The sequence below is a fragment of the Microcaecilia unicolor genome, chromosome 10 (genome assembly GCF_901765095.1).
Source record: "Microcaecilia unicolor chromosome 10, aMicUni1.1, whole genome shotgun sequence".
In the NCBI taxonomy this organism is placed as follows: domain Eukaryota; kingdom Metazoa; phylum Chordata; class Amphibia; order Gymnophiona; family Siphonopidae; genus Microcaecilia; species Microcaecilia unicolor.
The window spans coordinates 54,539,631-54,557,492 of NC_044040.1; the positions used below are offsets into that span (position 1 = coordinate 54,539,631).

At 42.6% G+C, this 17,862-nt stretch overlaps 1 protein-coding gene across 1 annotated transcript in view; it reads left to right on the top strand.

The window, feature by feature from the left end:
• Nucleotides 1-11,417: 11,417 nt before the first annotated feature.
• Nucleotides 11,418-17,862, top strand: part of WNT2 (Wnt family member 2) — a 65,817-nt gene continuing 59,372 nt past the window's right edge. The window contains exon 1 of the mRNA XM_030216835.1: nucleotides 11,418-11,500. Coding sequence (XP_030072695.1) covers nucleotides 11,418-11,500 — 83 coding nt within the window. The remainder of the gene's footprint in view (nucleotides 11,501-17,862) is intronic.

Consider the following 17,862-nt stretch of genomic DNA (forward strand, 5'->3'; position numbering starts at 1 on the left):
TTCAGTTATATAGAGTTTAGAAGACACCATGCAGCTACAACTGGGTGGGAATTCCTGGGCATGTCTGAAATTCTTCTAGGCTTTTCCAGAGCTGCTATTTATTTATTTTAAAACATAGCCTGCCAATCCAAATAAAATTGGTTCTCAGCAGAGTACAGATTATCAGTCAATAAAACAACATGCTTAAACACATTACACAAGCAAATGTATACTATAATGAACTGTATCCAAAAACACTATACAATTATGTAAAAGCTTGTTTGAAAAAGTTTTGGGCTTTTTTCCAAAACAACATGTAGCTGTCTTCCAAGCAGATCTCGGTAAACAATTTTGTAATAGCGGATCAACAATGCTTAATGCCTTAGTAGAATAAGTCTCAGATAAAAGGAATAATCCTTTACAGATGGAGCTTCTAATAGAGCTACACTAGCTAAGCATTATGAGCATATTGGCCTTTTGGCTGAACTAGGAGATTTTAACCCTCCATTGCCACAGGTACAAAACATAGAGAAAGTACCTGCATATAATACAGCGCTGCATATGTCTAGTAGCACTATAGAACTGATTAACAGTAGTAGTAGTAGTAGTAGTAAAGTACTCTATGAGCTCCTCCTGAAGACTGACAGTGGGGAGGTTGCCTTCTACTGGGGAAACCCTGTTACTGCTGGTTACAGAGCCCTGTTAAGGAGTGGTATCAGCGTTGTCAACCTCTCTTATTTCCTGCAAGTTTGGGCTTTTTTTTTTAGCTCTATTTTTTGGGGGGTTTGGTTTTGTTTTTTTTCAATTTGCAGGTAGCTTTTTGGGGGCTGTTTTTCTTTTAACTCACTTTTTTGGGGGCTTTTTCCCGTTAGCGAGACACATCAGAGTTGCCTCTGAATGAGACAGTTCTCTTTGGTGCTGCGACTCGTACCCTCCCCAACCGGCAACACATCATCAGAGTGTGTGTGTTAGAAACTGGTCAACAGCAGCAGGAGAGGAGATGGATGAGTTTCAGTTGGTCAAGGAGATGAGCCCCATCACTGCAGGCAACCTTGGGGTTGCTGCATTGTGTTCAGCATAAGTCATGCTAGGAGTAAGTGTAGTTGGTTCCATTAGTAAGGCTGAGGCTGGTTGCTTCTGAAGAAGTGTAGCCTGGAGAGCAGTTTGTCTCTTGGACTTGAGCACTGTAATACTGATAGCAGTAATTGGTTTGGTTGTGGCATGCCTCTTCCCCTAAACAAATATATTGCATCAATTAAATACTGTAATATTTTTTTTTTTTTTTTGCTTTGGAAAAATTCCTTGTTTCTGTTTACAGGAGATAAAAGGGCAATTTTCCTCTTTGAAGCGCCTCCATTTTCTCTTGTGGCATTTTAATTTGAAATCGTTCTCATTACAGTTTCTGTTGCACTTTTTCTTGCTGATTTCTACCTTACTCCCTTTGTTTTATTAGCCTGGGCTGCTCTCACTATATCTCTGCACTCGACTGTCTCCTATGCAGAGTCCAGTATCAGTGGCTTGCAAAGAACCATTAAGATCCAGCCATCCAGTGCTTTCTATTTTAACAGAACTGCAATCAGTGTGTAAATTGAGAACAGCTTATTTTAATAGAATTTGAATGTCATAGTCTGCAGTTTTTGTTTTCTGCATGTTGAAAAAACAAATATAAACTACCTCAAGGGAACAATTTTATAACTATCCCACCAATTATATATATTGTTGTTTCATAATATCTGCATGCATTTGAAAAGTTTTTTGTTCCGAGCATAATCTCTTCACCCTAAGAAATTGTCCCATAGGTATGCTTTCTCTTAATTTTCTCGGATGGTAACTACTGAAATGCAACAATGAGTTTCTATCAGTTTGCTTCACAGCCATTGTAGTTGCCTTATACACAATGGATGAATTAGAATGATATATCGCTGTGCTTATGCGATGAATAGACAGCTCCTGAGGATGCCGTTGGTGAAACACAGCACTGTGTAGAGCTGCAAGAAAGGAATTGTTTGTACAAAGAATCTATGGACAATAAATTAAAACACTAAGAGGGTGTGTTGTGAACTTTGGAAGATCTTGATCACAACTGAAATGGACTATAAAAGTGTGGATTTTAAATAATGATGGAATAATTGTGTTAATAAAGAGTAATTTGATAAGATTTAAAATCTAAAAGAATATCTATTCCTATAAAGTTTTATGTTGAAAAAACAAGACATTGCACCCATAATGCCAGTAAGCCAGCTATTTATCAACATTTTTTAAAATCAATGATTTACCGTATTATTAGTAGTATTTCATTATCAATATTAACTTATTTGTGACTTTTAAACTATAAGCCTAAGTTGTTTATTTACAATGCCTGTTAAGCCCACAAAATTGCATAAAAACTTCCTTTCAGCAGGGAGATGCAGGGAAGAAAATTAAGGCTGTGGGGATGGTGAGGGGATGGGGATGGAGAATGCAGGGACGGTGACACTAAGGACTCACCCTCCGTAGACAGCTGCAGGGGTTAGTAGTTTATACATTTAATTATCTCTGTGGGTGAGTTCCCTGTTTTTTGTTTTAAGAGAATATCCCTACATATCAGCATGTTTAATATTGAAAAGAGTGTTTTAACATATGATTAAACTTCACAGCATGTAACAAATAATGGCTTATTTTGGGGCTTTTTTTGAAACTGATATTTCTTGTGGGGGTTTTTTTTTTTAAGCAAAGCGTGCTTATTTTTCATTGACTACCTGGCACCACTGACTGGTATTCTGGGCCACAGTAGGGGAAAAGTACGCTATGGACTGACAGAGAAGAGGTTGCCCTTTATGTTGGGGGGGGGGGGGGGTCCTGGGCTGTTGATTGTGGCTCTGTTAAGTGCTGGTATTCTGGGCCTCAGGAGGACCCCTAGAGGCACCTCGGGAGGCGCTCAGGGCAATTGATCCTTGGGAGCGGCTCAGGGTGAGGTGGAAGGTCTGGTGATCCATTTAGACCCCAAGTCCAGTGGCAGAGGAGGCCCTTAGGTGTGGGCTCAGGGCATAGCCCCTGGGAACCAGCTCAGAGCAAAGCTTTTGTAGGCACAAGGGGGTGGCCAAGGCCCAGCAGCAGAAAATTTCTGGGGTGTGGTTGGCACAAGTGCGACTGGTGCCCAGAGCTTAGCAGCAGGGATTAGCCAAAACCAGCCTGGCTCAGCTTCCCTTGGATGTCTAGCAGCCACCACCCCAGAGTGCTCCAGCAGTAAGGTGAGACTCAAGGACTGGGTGGACCAGGGAAGGACATAAGGAAGGAGAAAGGGGTGAGACAGGTCACACTGCCTTGCCCACACAAAGACTCAGTCTAGAACCAGGAGTTGCTGCTTAGGCAAAAGGACTAATGGATTCAAAGAGTGTTGAAGTAATTGGTTAAGAGGGTTGGTATTAAATGGTGTGGTATATGATTGCTAACCTCTGAAATGCAAAGAAGACTGTTTCAAGGCAAAGCTTTAAACATTGCTAATCTTTCTATGCTTTTATATATCTGTAGAGCAAAACATATATAGTTCAATAAAACTTTTTAAATGTTTGTTGGCAGCCTTGTGCACGGAGGTCATTTTTGGGTTTTCTGGGAGGCTGGGGAGAAGAGGGAAACCTCGCCCCCTAATGCTTGCCTTCCCCAGGTGGAAGCACCAGATGCCAAAGGCTCAAGGGGACCAATGGAGCCTGCCCAAGGGGGACTTCAGCCAGGTCAGGCTCTGGATCCAGAGACATCCACATGGGGGCATTGCATACTATTTGTAAGAATTATAAAAATCCTGCAGGAAGACCTAAATAAAGGGGACTGCAATATTAGATTGTTGGTAAGACCTGGGATAGTACCATAGTTCTAAAGCTATCTAGAAAGTGCCATGTCAGAGTGATCAAATGATGTCACCTACTTATGTAGCTTCTTAATGGGCTGCCCATGGATAACACTGATTACAGGTAAGGAATTTTCTAAAACAAGCTTACCAAATATTTGTGAGCAGAAGTATTCTGAACCCTTCACTTCTGGTAAACATGTGCTTCTCATAACATGGGTATTCAGAAGGCAGGCACACTACAACACCAATCCCAAAAAAAAAAACCAACCTTAAAACTAAAAGTATAAAAAGCCAAATATCTTTAGTGGCAATCAAATGCTACAGCTTTATTATAATTCATAATCCAACAATTAACAATATAATTCTCCCACTACTCTAAAATTAGAATAAATCTATTTTGTAACATTTTGCAAAGCCATAACCAAATACATCCTTTAGCTAGATGGTGTCATTGTAGTCAATGATTCCCCCCCCCCCCCCCAAAAAAAAAGGGGATCGTGTTGACGCATTCAAGCTTGTTCAAAACCCATCTGATGGCAGACCAACTTAACACACTGTTAACATATTGCCGATTTTTCTGCCTAGCTGCAACCATTCCAACTTGCGTCTACTACACCACCCACTAAATCCTGGACAAACCTAACCAAACCCTTTACCCTGCACAAAGGGAATGAAGGGGTGAGAGAAAATTAGAGCTAAATAAACCTCTCACTTCCTTTCCCTCTCCTGTCTACCTCTCCCAACAAAGCCTGCCAGAATGCCTTACTTGCTACAAAACCCACCTGCCCACCCCAATCCTTTCCACTACCTAATCCAATTTCTCTACCTCAGATTGCCCTTTTTCTCAACCAATCCCAGCTCTCTTTGCCACCCCTCACCCTACCTCCATTACCTATAGATGTTTTAACCCTTTGTGTGCTTACAGCTTCTGCCCTGTTAATAGCTCAAAGGTTAATCTTTTAGCTGAAAAACTGGGGCTAAGAAAGTGAAAAGTGGAACCCTTGAAAGATGACGATTTATTGCACAGTTTGTGCAGAATTCCAGGAAATGTATTGATCCTGAATAAACTAGAATCACTGGTGGTTGTAATCATTCTTAAGCTGCTGTAACCAAAGATAACCTGAGACCACTTAAGGTACCTCTTTGGTTACATTGAAAATAGGATTTATTTTAGTTGCTGGTAATTATTCACCATGTTGCCCTTTCTTTTTCATTCAGAAAGATGGCCAGAAAAAGCCAAACTATTCTGATTTCAAAAGCTTATCTACATCCCTTGTTACCTCTTATGGTGATCTGATAATAGGTGTTGCAAGCAACAAAGATTCCAATGTTTCATGCTTACACACTAACTCCATATTTTACAGAAAAGCTTTTAATGTCTCATGAGAGACCTTGAAACAATGGTTTCCCACACAAAAGCAAGTCTACAAGCTTATAAATGCAGTGTCATGCAACAGGGATAAGTTGATTTGGGGGCTCATTTTCAAAGCACTTAGCCTTCCAAAGTTCCATAGAAACCTATGGAACTTTGGAAGGCTAAGTGGTTTGAAAATATGCCTCTTGGTCTTCAAAGAATGGAAGTAGTTGCTAGCTCTCCTTTGTTCTCAGGTAGGGGATTTCAGTTTCTTTGGGATACTGCAGCTTTTCTGTAGACAAGGCAAAGCTGATGAGAGAATTAACTAGAGAACAAGATATGTCTGGAAGAAGAATGCACACAAAGATGGTTAACACAATTTACAAATAAGAATATTATGGGGAAAATTCTACAAAAGGACACCTAGAATTAGGATTATAGGGTCATGCATTTGATATAGGGCTTTTCTGTGGTACAGTACGGTCCATCCAGTCTGCCCAACAAGATAAACTCATTTTACATGGTATGTGATACTTTATGTATTTATTTATTTGTTACATTTGTATTCCACATTTTCCCACCTATTTGCTTGCTCAATGTGGCTTACATAGTACTGTAAAGGCGTTCGCCAACTCCGGTAGAGAACAAATACAAAGTGATGTATATACTTCTACTGTATATGTATACCCGAGTTTGATTTGTCCTTGCCATTCTCAGGGCACAGACTGTAGAATTCTGCCCAGCACTGTTCTTGTACTAAGTTCTGAAGCTAATGTCGAAGCCCCTTAAATATTTACACTCAAGCCCATTCATATCCAGTCATGATCACAGCGTAGACCGTGGAAGTCTGCCCAGCACCGGTTTTGCTTCCCAATTACTGGTATTACCACCCAATCTCCACTAAGATTCCATGGATCCATTCCTTCTAAACAGGATTCCCATGTGTTTATCCCATGCATGTTTGAATTTCATTACCGTTTTCATCTCCACTACCTCCCGCGGAAGGGCATTCCACGTATCCATCACCCTCCTGACATTACTCCTGAGTCTGTCCCCCTTCAATTTCAATATATGTCCTCTAGTTCTACCACCTTCCCGTCTCTGGAAAAGGTTTGTTTGCGGATGAATACCTTTCAAATATTTAAACGTCTGTATCATGTCACCCCTGTTTCTCCTTTCCTCCAAGGTATTCATGTTCAGGTTGGCAAGTCTCTCCTCGTATGGTTTGCAACGCAAATCCCATACCATTTTTGTAGCTTTTCTTTGCACCACTTCCAGTCTTTACATCTTTAGCAAGAAACGGCCTTCAAAACTAAACACAATAGTCCAAGTGGGGCCTCACCAACAAGTTGCAGAAGGGCATCAGCACCTCCTTTCTTCTGCTGGTTATATCCCTCTCTATTCAGCCTAGAATCCTTCTCGCCATAGCCATCGCCTTGTCACATTGTTTCTTCACCTTTAGGTATTCGGACACCAACACCCCAAGGTCTCTCTCCTGAGTCGAGCTTACTAATTTCTCCCCTCCTATCCTGTATCAGTTTGCATATTATATATACTAGCTTTGGAGGGTGTGTAACGTGGAGGGGCATAATCGAACAGCACCGGCCAAATAGATGGCCGGCGCCACAAAAAGCAGTCCCGAACCGTATTATTGAAAAAGATGGCCGACCATCTTTCATTTCGATAATATGGTTGGGGCCGGCCAAATGTCAAAGATTGCCGGGTTTGAGATGGCTGGCATCGGTTTTCACCTATAATGGAAACTAATGCCGGCGATCTCAAACCCGGCCAAATCCAAGGCATTTGGTCGTGGGAGGAGCCAGCATTTGTAGTGCACTGGTCCCCCTGACATGCCAGGACACCAACCGGGCATCCTAGGTGGCACTTCTAAAAATTAAAAAAAAATAAAAATAGCTCCCAGGTGCATAGCTCCCTTACCTTGGGTGCTGAGCCCCCCAAATCCCCCCAAACCCCACTCCCCACAACTCTACACCATTACCATAGCCCTTTTGGGTGAAGGGGGGCACCTAGATGTGGGTACAGTGGGTTTGGGGGGGGGGGGGTTGGAGGGCTCCCACTTACCACCACAAGTGTAACAGGTGGGGGGGGGGGATGGGCCTGGATCCACCTGCCTGAAGTGCACTGCACCCACTAACAACTGCTCCAGGGACTTGCATACTGCTGTCAGGGAGCTGGGTATGACATTTCAGGTTGGCATAAAGGCTGGGAAAAAAATGTATGTTTTTTTTGGGGTGACCACTGGGGGAGTAAGGGGAGGTGATCCCCATTCCCTCTGGTGGTCATCTGGTCAATTGGGGCACTTTTTTGACACTTGGTCCTAAAAATAAATGGACCAAGTGAAGCCGGCGAAATGCTCGTCAGAGCCGGCCATCTTTTTTCCATTATCGGGCGAAGCCGCCATCTCGTAACCATGCCCCATCCCGCCCCCGTCCCACCTTCATTACCCTGCTGAAACACGACGGAATGCAGTTGGCGCCTGCCAAAATTGGCTTTCGATTATACCGATTTGGCCAGGTTCAGGAGATGGCCGGCCATCTCCCGATTTGTGTAGGAAGATGGCCGGCGATCTCTTTTGAAAATAAGCTGGATAGTAACATAGTAGGTGATGGCAGAAGAAGACCCGTTTGGTCCATCCAGTCTGCCCAACAAGATAAACTCATGTGTGCTACTTTATATGTATACCTGACTTTGATTTGTATCTGCCATTTTCAGGGCACAGACTGTAGAAGTATGCCAGCACTAGCCCCGCCTCCCAACCACCGGTACTGCAATCCAATCTCTGCTAAGCTTCTGAGGATCCACTTCTTTTGAACAGGATTTCTTTGTTTATCCCATGCATTTTTGAATTCTGTTGCCGTTTTCATAATAGGAGTCTATTCCATAAAGGAAAATAGGTTCTTTTATGCAATGTAAGTGGCTATATATGTGCTTAATATTTAAATGTGAGCACTAAATACCCATGTAACTTGCAGTATTGTGTAAGTGGGAGCCCTGTATATGTCCCACCCATGCTCCACCCCTGTGTATACCCCTCTTGCAAATATGTGCTATGTAAGTTAAGCAGGTATTTGCAAGAATAGTGCACATTGCACAGATATTAACATTCTAAACATTTATGCATATATCACACATGTAAATACCTGTTTTATAGACTTGACCCCAATGGTGGCAACCACATCCAGCCCATCCCTCAAAATCAGAAACAGTAACCATACAAAATTAATAGCAAAACAGCTGCAGCTATATTATCCACAAACAATAAGACAAGTATTAAATAAGAGTAACAACCAAGTCATAACCATTCCCAGTGATCACCCATTACATCTGAATGCTATCACTCTTGACTGAACCACATGAGAGTGCCTAGTCTAAGTGCCTACTGCCACTCAGTCATTCATTCAGCTGATTGGCAATGGCTCAGCCAGAATGACACAACATTTGCCTAGCTGTGTCCTTTGTTCACAACACCTATGGTGGTGCTAGGCTGTCCAGACTGAAGGAACATCATGAGTTACAACCATATAAGCCAATGATTCTCCAGAAGTAATGCTCTGAAAACCCTGAGTCCCCTCAGAGCCTGGCTCCCGATGAGGAATGAGCCCTACATGACAGGTCTGAAGAGTCTTAAGACCCGAATTCTGTCAAGCTGCAACATTCTCCCACCACCAACAATTAAATGAACGACCATATCTCAAACAATTATTACCTGAATTGATTATTACTCTATTTACCATTAACTTTCTCTTTGCTTCATGTACAATTTCTCATTCATAATAGATTTTCTAAATGTTAAACATCCATAGCTATCCCAGTATGTTTATGATATTGTATTGTAAAATTAGATTCTTACAACAAATTACTTTCTTATGCATTCTATACTGTTTATTGTAAGCCACATTGAACTCAAACTTTGTTTAGGATAATGTGGAATATAAATGTCTAAATAAATAATTACAGCCTAATAACCTTAGGAGGGAGGGTAGGACATCCACCAGACTGCTCCTCTTCTTGCTGAGATGAAAGTGCTGCCTTCATGTTTTCTAATTTGATGCACTACTTTTCAAGATAGGTTGTCCAAGTACTTTAGATATCAAAACTAAAATTGTATTCCAGAACAAAATATAAAATATACAATATTACATAAAATAAAATTATATTCCAACAGACAGACAAGTATTAGCAATTAGTATAACACAATGGAAAGCAGCAGCTAGACAACTACTACTATAAATCATTTCTATAGCGCTACCAGTTGTACGCAGCGCTTCACAATTTAACATGAAGAAAAGACAGTCCCTGCTCAAAAGACAAAGGTAATATGTCCTTACATTAGGAGTTTACAAGGTGCCTGAGGCTCATCCCCCCCCCCCCCCTGCCGGGAGCCAGATATTCATTGGCTTACAATCATAAGGTCAGCAGAAGGTCAGTGGCGTTCCTAGGGGGGCTGACACCCAGGGCGGATCGCCGATGCACCCCGCCCCCCCCCCCCCGGTGCAGTGTGACCCCCCTGGCGTGCAGCACCCCCCCCAGCGGCGTGCACCCGGGGCGGACCGCCCCCCCCCCTTGGTACGCCACTGCAGAAGGTCAATAGATCTAATCAAGCATTCTATAATCCTTTTGCAAAGGTTTCTGGGATCCTTCCACCACGGGTTTCTGCATTTAGAATACTGTAAATGGTACCCAAAGTTGTGCATGCAAATAAATTGGACGAGCTCTGAACATCAATAATTGTGGCTAACAACCAATTAATAATTGTTATTAATATTTGCATGTGTATCTGGATGCACACTATTCTATAAGGCGCGGCGTCTAACTGCCTAACTTGAGCATCAGCATTTACACCAGGTTTTAGCAGGTATAAGTCCTTTTACGAAGCTGCAGCAAAAGGGGGCCTGCGCTGGAATCTGCATGTGTTTTTGATGTGCGCTGAAGCCCCTTTTTACAACAGCGGGTAAAAGGCAGAATATTTTTTAATGGGTATGCGGCAAGTGAAGCTCTTGCCACGTGCATATTTCGGGTGGGAGCACTTACCGTCACCCATTGAGGTGGCGGAAAGAGGTCCCGTGCTACCCTGGCAGTGACACATTAGAGCAAAGCTGCTTTGATGTTTTCCAAAATGTATTTTGGGGTCCTGGAACCAACCTCTCTGACTTGATGGTGCACATTTCCTTTCTCTTTGGTAACTGAAAGTGAGTTTAGAACCTACTGCATTCTTTCACAACATTTGCAAAGTGAAGGCTATCAAAGGAGATGAAGTTGTGTTTAAGAGAACAGTTATAGGCTGGGGAGTGAAGGGTGATCATTACACTTTGTTTCTCAGTGTAACAGTTGCAATCTGTCTGAAAGCTTCACACATCCCTGCCATTCTTGTCCCAGTTGTGAACAATAGTTACCCTCATGCCTTTTGTCTTTGTAGGGAATGATTTTACTGCTCAGGTCAAACACAGACCATGTTAGTGAGACGTGTTTGTAATTTCTTAAAGCAGACACCCATATTTAATTCAGTCCTCAGGGTCACTGCTAAGTTCAGCTGTTTCAGTTATCATATGCGGTACTTAACCCAATAATTTTATGGAAACACATGGATTAAAGTTAAGATCTTGGAACAGTGCCAAGATACACTATTGATTTTTTTTCCCCCTCTTCTAAATTCTAGCTTCAACTGTGAAATGTAGAAAAATCCTCAACATGTACAATGCATAAATGCAAAAGCTGGTGGTGGATTTGATCACATACTGTTTGGATTTTTAGGTTGTTGAGAGGTGACTGCCTCTTCAGCGTTTCCAGGCTAATCAGACGTGTTACCCCCTCATGTGTCTTGACATCATTTCATGCGAGTTAAAAAAAAAAAAAAGCAGAACCCACCCAGTGTGTAAGCAACCTACATCAGCCCCTCAGCCTTATTTCCACAGCCCTGAAATGAAGTGGTGAAGCAGGACAAAAAGAAAAGCAGCATTTCACTGGCCTTTTCCTCTCTAACCTCAGGATCTCATTTAGGACAAATTGGAAAGTAGGCAGAAAAGATTTAAGATTCAGATCACAGCAGACCACCTTCAGTCTGAAACCACATAACCATCCCAGCCTTGAGATGGAAAGGTGAAGAGCTGGGGTGGTGAGCTCTGGGCTCCTAGGAAATACTTGTATACTATTATTTAAATGTTTTGTTTTGTTTTGTTTTTGCTTAGTCTACATGGAATTTATTTAATTGGAACTGATGAGGACTGAAGGGTTTTTAATATGAACTTCTTGCTGCTTGGGATCTGGTTTTCTGTGTCTCTGATCTTGCTCTGGGTAACCCCAGAAGTCACTTCTTCATGGTGGTAAGTTCTGTGTTGAAAGAAATGAATGTGTTTGTTTTATTATTTATTTTGGGGGGGGGGTGTAAAATTGTGTGGTAGATAAGTGGACAAGCATGAAGGTTAGAGAAACAGAACCAATAACTGGGGGACATTTTTGCCTTAGTTGTTTTATTCCATCTCAATTCATCATTCCTTTGTGGCAAATTTGTTTTCTTTCTCACAGTTTCCTATTCCTTTACCAAGCATACAGTATTTGTGTCTTGTTCATTTGAACAATACCCTCCCCCCCCCCCCCGTGGAAGATTGTCACAATTTATACTCTGTTCTCATTGAAATAGCAAAATTTCAAGTTTGTAGTCCTTGGGATACATATACTCACTGTGATCTCTATGTACCTTTAAAGATTTTTAGGCAATATATAATTTTTTATTCTACAGACAGTACTGCATCTCAAAATAAAAACTACAGTTGCAAAATTGAATAGAAGTTGCTTAGATATTTTGCAAATGAAAGATGACAATTTATGATGACAGTATTACTGTTTATTCTGTGCTCTGAATAATTAGGGGAACATGGTGAAACATTCTGCTTTTGATCATGTTAAGTGTACAGATATTTTGAATTTGATTTGAGACATAGGATGCATAGCCATGATTTACCAGATGTGGGTGTGGGGGAGGGGGATAATTTTATAAAGGATGTCCAGCTCAGAATATGGACATCCAAGTCACATGTGGGCAGCGTTTCGTCTAGCTGCATCACTACTACTACTACTACTATTTAGCATTTCTATAGCGCTACAAGGCATACGCAGCGCTGCACAAACATAGAAGAAAGACAGTCCCTGCTCAAAGAGCTTACAATCTAATAGACAAAAAATAAATAAAGTAAGCAAATCAAATCAATTAATGTGAACGGGAAGGAAGAGAGGAGGGTAGGTGGAGGCGAGTGGTTACAAGTGGTTACAAGTCAAAAGCAATGTTAAAGAGGTGGGCTTTCAGTCTAGATTTAAAGGTGGCCAAGGATGGGGCAAGACGTAGGGGCTCAGGAAGTTTATTCTAGGCGTAGGGTGCAGCGAGACAGAAGGCGCGAAGTCTGGAGTTGGCAGTAGTGGAGAAGGGAACAGATAAGAAGGATTTATCCATGGAGCGGAATGCACGGGAAGGGGTGTAGGGAAGGACGAGTGTGGAGAGATACTGGGGAGCAGCAGAGTGAATACATTTATAGGTTAGTAGAAGAAATTTGAACAGGATGCGAAAACGGATAGGGAGCCAGTGAAGGGTCTTGAGGAGAGGAGTAGTATGAGTAAAGCGACCCTGGTGGAAGATGAGACGGGCAGCAGAGTTTTGAACCGACTGGAGAGGGGAGAGGTGACTAAGTGGGAGGCCAGCAAGAAGCAGATTGCAGTAGTCTAAACGAGAGGTGACAAGGGTGTGGATGAGGGTTTTGGTAGAGTGCTCGGAAAGAAAGGGGCGGATTTTACGGATGTTGTAAAGAAAGAAACGACAGGTCTTGGCGGTCTGCTGGATATGAGCAGAGAAGGAGAGAGAAGTCAAAGATGACCCCAAGGTTTCGAGCTGAGGAGACAGGGAGAATGAGAGAGCCATCAACAGAAATAGAAAACGGGGGGAGCGGGGAGGTGGGTTTGGGGGGGAAAATGAGAAGCTCGGTTTTGGTCATATTTAATTTCAGGTGGCGTTGAGACATCCAGGCAGCAATGTCAGACAATCACGCTGAAACTTTGGTTTGGATGCAAGGTGAGATATCAGGGGTAGAAAGGTAGATTTGGGAGTCATCAGCATAGAGATGGTAGGAAAAGCCATGGGATGAGATTAATGAACCAAGGGAAGAAGTGTAGATAGAAAAGAGGAGGGGACCAAGAACAGAACCCTGAGGTACGCCGACAGGCAGAGGGATAGAAGTAGAAGAGGATCCACCAGAATGAACACTAAAGGTGTGGAGGGAGAGGTAGGAAGAGAACCAGGAAAGGACAGAGCCCTGGAATCCAAGTGAGGACAGGGTATCGAGAAGTATGCTGTGATCGACAGTGTCAAAAGCAGCGGAAAGATCAAGAAGAATGATGATGGAATATTGACCTCTGGATTTAGCCAGTAATAGGTCATTGGAGACTTTAGTAAGCGCAGTTTCAGTTGAGTGGAGAGGGCGAAAACCAGATTGTAATGGGTCAAGAATAGCATGTGAGGAGAGAAAATCAAGGCAGCGGCGGTGAACAGCACGCTCAAGTAATTTGGAGAGAAAAGGAAGGAGGGAGATGGGTCGGTAATTAGAGGGACAAGTAGGGTCAAGTGAAGGCTTCTTAAGGAGAGGTGTGACCACAGCATGTTTAAAGGCAGCAGGGACAGTCGCAGTGGAAAGTGAGAGGTTGATAATGTGACAGATAAAAGGAATAAGAGTAGGAGAGATGGCATTAAGAAGGTGGGTGGGAATGGGATCAGAGGAACAGGTGGTACATTTTGAGGAAGAAAGGAGAAGTGTAGTTTCCTCAATAGTAACTTCAGGGAAGGAGAGAGAGGGGAACGGACTAGTGGAGGGAGAGCTGGTGAGGTAGAGAAAGCAAGGTTTATCTTTTGAACCTTGTTGTGAAAGAATTCAGCAAGGGTATGAGGAGATAATGAAGGGGGAGTTGGGGGAGGGTCAAACCGCCAAATATTTCAACATCGTTCATAGCTAAGTACTCCTAGCTGATTTATTTATTTTGAAGTACTGTCGAAAGGAACTGCTAATAATAATTTTGAGTAAGACTACAATTTCTTTTAAGGAGGTTTTTTGCCGATGATGAAGCAATCTTGCTCCCGAGCTTTTAGCTGGGAGCTTCTTCAGGCTTCCCCTCTCTCCCCCCCCCCCCCCCCTCATTATTATTTTTTTGATCAAGTTCATTTACTGCTCTATTGTTGTTGTGCAGAGAATCTTTTTGATTTTTGTTATAAGATATACTTTGATGATTTTCTTCCTCATATAGTTCACATGTGCTAATGTTGCCATTAGTGTGGTCATTACCAAAAATTAGCATGTGAGTCCTTACTGCCACCTATTTTGTAGGCAGCAAGGGCTCAGTGACGTTCCTAGGGTGGCTGACGCCCAAGGCGGATCGCCGATGCGCCCCCCCCACCCCCGGCGAAAGGACACCCCCTCCCCCCTGGCGAAAGAACACCCCGGGTGCATTTTTACCTGCTGGGGAGGGGGGGGGTGCCGAGCGCCTGTCGGCTTCGCTCGTTCCATGCTCCCTCTGCCCCAGAACAGGAAGTAACCTGTTCCGGGGCAGAGGGAGCATGGAACGAGCGGAGACGATAGGCACGCGGCACCCCCCCAGTGGCGCGCACCCGGGGCAGACCGCACCCACCGCCCCCCCTTGGTACGCCACTGCAAGGGCTTGTGTTAAGTAATTAGTGTAGATATTCTCACTCTCTGCCCCAGACACGCCTTCTTCCAGGAAAAATTTAGCATATGGTTTGCTGGCGCACATTCGGAATTATCGCAGTGTGATGCCTCAGGGCGTCCCCTGGTAAGCCCTTTTAAGCTGTGGTATGCATGTGCTAGGGCTTACTGCAGCTTAGTAAAAAGGAGCCCTATGTAAACTGAGGAGGACTCAACATGGTGTTATATTTGGAAATATGTCATTTATTAATCATGTCATAAAATGTTAGAATTTTCAAAATATTCACAGCAGGTTTTCTCTCTAAGATATGTTTTTGTTGGCTCTGGGGGTTTTGGGGGTGTTCTCTACTTTTTCCTTATCTGGTGTTTCCTGTAGGGAAATTGTTCTTCTTCCTTTTTTTTGGGGGGGGGGGGGGGGTAACTGCTTTGTTTGTACCACAGAAAGGTGGTATATCAAATGCATGACAACAAAATGAAATTAATATTTTTTGACTAATAAAGGTGGCCTTTTACAAAGCCGCACTAGGGTTTTTAACTAGTGGTAAAAAAATCAGTTGGTGGTAAATGCTGAGATGCCCTTAGGAATATAAAGGGTGTCTTAGCATTTACCATCAGCTGATTTTTTTTTTTACCGCGAACTAAAAACGCTATCTCGGCTTTGTAAAAGACCCCCAAAGTGAAGTGAAATAGAAGCAAGATGAAAGAATGGAGGCGTACTTACAAAAGAGTTTTGAGGCCAAAAAAATAAACCCAGCAACTGCAAAGGTTGGAAAGCAGTTTTATTTTTTGAAACTATATTTATTAATCGATGCAAAATATACTGAGATGCAATTCAAACTATCATCATTTGCATGTGATTCTCACATAGAAATAATGTATGTGCCAGAATAAGATTTGACTTTTTCTGTTCCATAATTGCCTTGTCTGCAAGAAATGATGTGCTCTTATTGGATCTCTAATAGGGATCCATATGGACCCAAAAGAATAAATTCTAGAAATGGCACCCAAATTTGGGCATCGATAGAAATTAGTACTAAGCACTCTTTATAAATGGCGCTCACAGTTGGGTGCCATTTATAGAATAGCGCGCCAGTATCCACGCCCGATTTACAACAACTAAAACCTGGTATAAATTCTCACGCCTAAATTAGGTGCGTATCTCCCTTATTGTATAACATTATGTGCAAATTCCAGGAATGTCCCTGATCCACCCATGCCCCTCCCATGGCTGCATCTTCTTTTCTGATTTGAACATATAATTTACATGCGGGTCCTGTTATTGGTGATTTCTTAATTAAATTGCTAGTGGAGTGGGAATATGTAAACTAAAGTCTCCTAAGATTGCTAGTTATATGCTAGGCTATGCTAATATTTTATTCTTATTATTATTTTTAATGTTGTTAGTAAGTTCTCCCTCTATGGATCTAAGCAGACTGTATATTTCTTTTTAGGAACTTACTTTCCTCATGTTGAAACACCTTTGCAGTCCCTCTTGCTTTAGATGAAGCTGCTGTCAGAGCAAGGAAGAGGCCTGACTTAGCAAGCGACATATCACTTAGCCCAGTGGGTCCTGAACCCCCTCTGTGTCCCGGTATTAGTAACACTGGACAGCCGTATCTTAGGGAGGAGCCCAGAATGGAAGCCAGAGAGTGTCATGGTGGGAGGTGTCATGAAGAACCAGAGAATTGATACCAGGGTACATATGTGCTAGATTCCATTTATGGCACCGTAAAAATCAGCGCTGAAAAAAATTTGCCTTGACATTTCTAAAATCTGTGCACATCATTATAGAATACACCTGCTGCGTGCCTAATTTAGGCATTGGGATTGACGCTAAGTAAAATATGGCCTAAATGGATGCAACCAAATTTGGTTGCATGGAGAGGTACTCGGCGTGTTCTATATACCACACAGAAATTTAAGTCTATTCTATAAAATTTAGGTGTACTTTTACCATGTGGAGTTTTCAGGAGTCATAAATAGAATCTAGCCCTATGTCAGTAGAAGGGTCAAGGGGCCCTTTTACCAAGCTATGGTAAAAAGGGCCCTGCGGCAGTGGCTGTTTTTGCTGTGCGCTGAGGCCCTTTTACTACAGCGGGTAAAAAAGCTGCAAAAATACAAGGCCATGCAGTAAGATTGCTCTTACCATGTGGCCCTGCAGGGGGAGCAGTTTCCGCCACCCATTGAGGTGGTGGTAAGGGCTCCTGTGCTATTCCCAGTGGCTCTGCCCGATTACCATCAGGTAACCGCCATGCAAAAAAATCAAGCCCTTTAATGGCATACACTAGGGCTGAAACTACCGCCGGTGCACACTTTGAGGCAGCAGTAGCTCCAAATTGGCATGCGGTAAGCCCATGTTGGGCTTACAACTGCTTTGTAAAAGGGCCCCTAAATGCATCACTTTAACACATAACTTACAGTATTCTGTAAATGTTGGTCCTGCCCATACCCCCTCCCTTGTGAATACCCCCTTACATTAAGTATTAAGGGACTCTTTTACTAAAACGTGCTAATGTTTCCCTTTAAAGCTGGTTAACAAGGGAATTTCCCGAGAACTAACTGAAGATTAGCTTGTTTGGTTTTTAGGGCTTTTTCTTTTTAGTATTTTTCAGGTCTTGCCCTAATATTGCCAGTAGCATGTGAAACCTGAAAAAAACAACAACACAGGAGCCCATAATGCATTATGTCTGCATTAACCAGTTAGTGCACCCCACCCATACCACACCCCAACCCAAAAAAGTTTTCTAAAAAGTTCATAGCACAAGGTTAGTGCATGAAAACAGAGAAAATACTGCAAAAACGCTTTAACGTGTTTGTCTGGTATCCTGTCCTCAAGAATTAACTGCACATTAACCCCCAGATTCTATATATCGCGCCTAGAGATCCGCACCAAAATCCAAGTGTATTCTGTAACAATGCATGTAACTTAATTGACTTAAGCCAATCAGCATTAACAGCACTTAACAAGCAATAATGAGAACTAATTG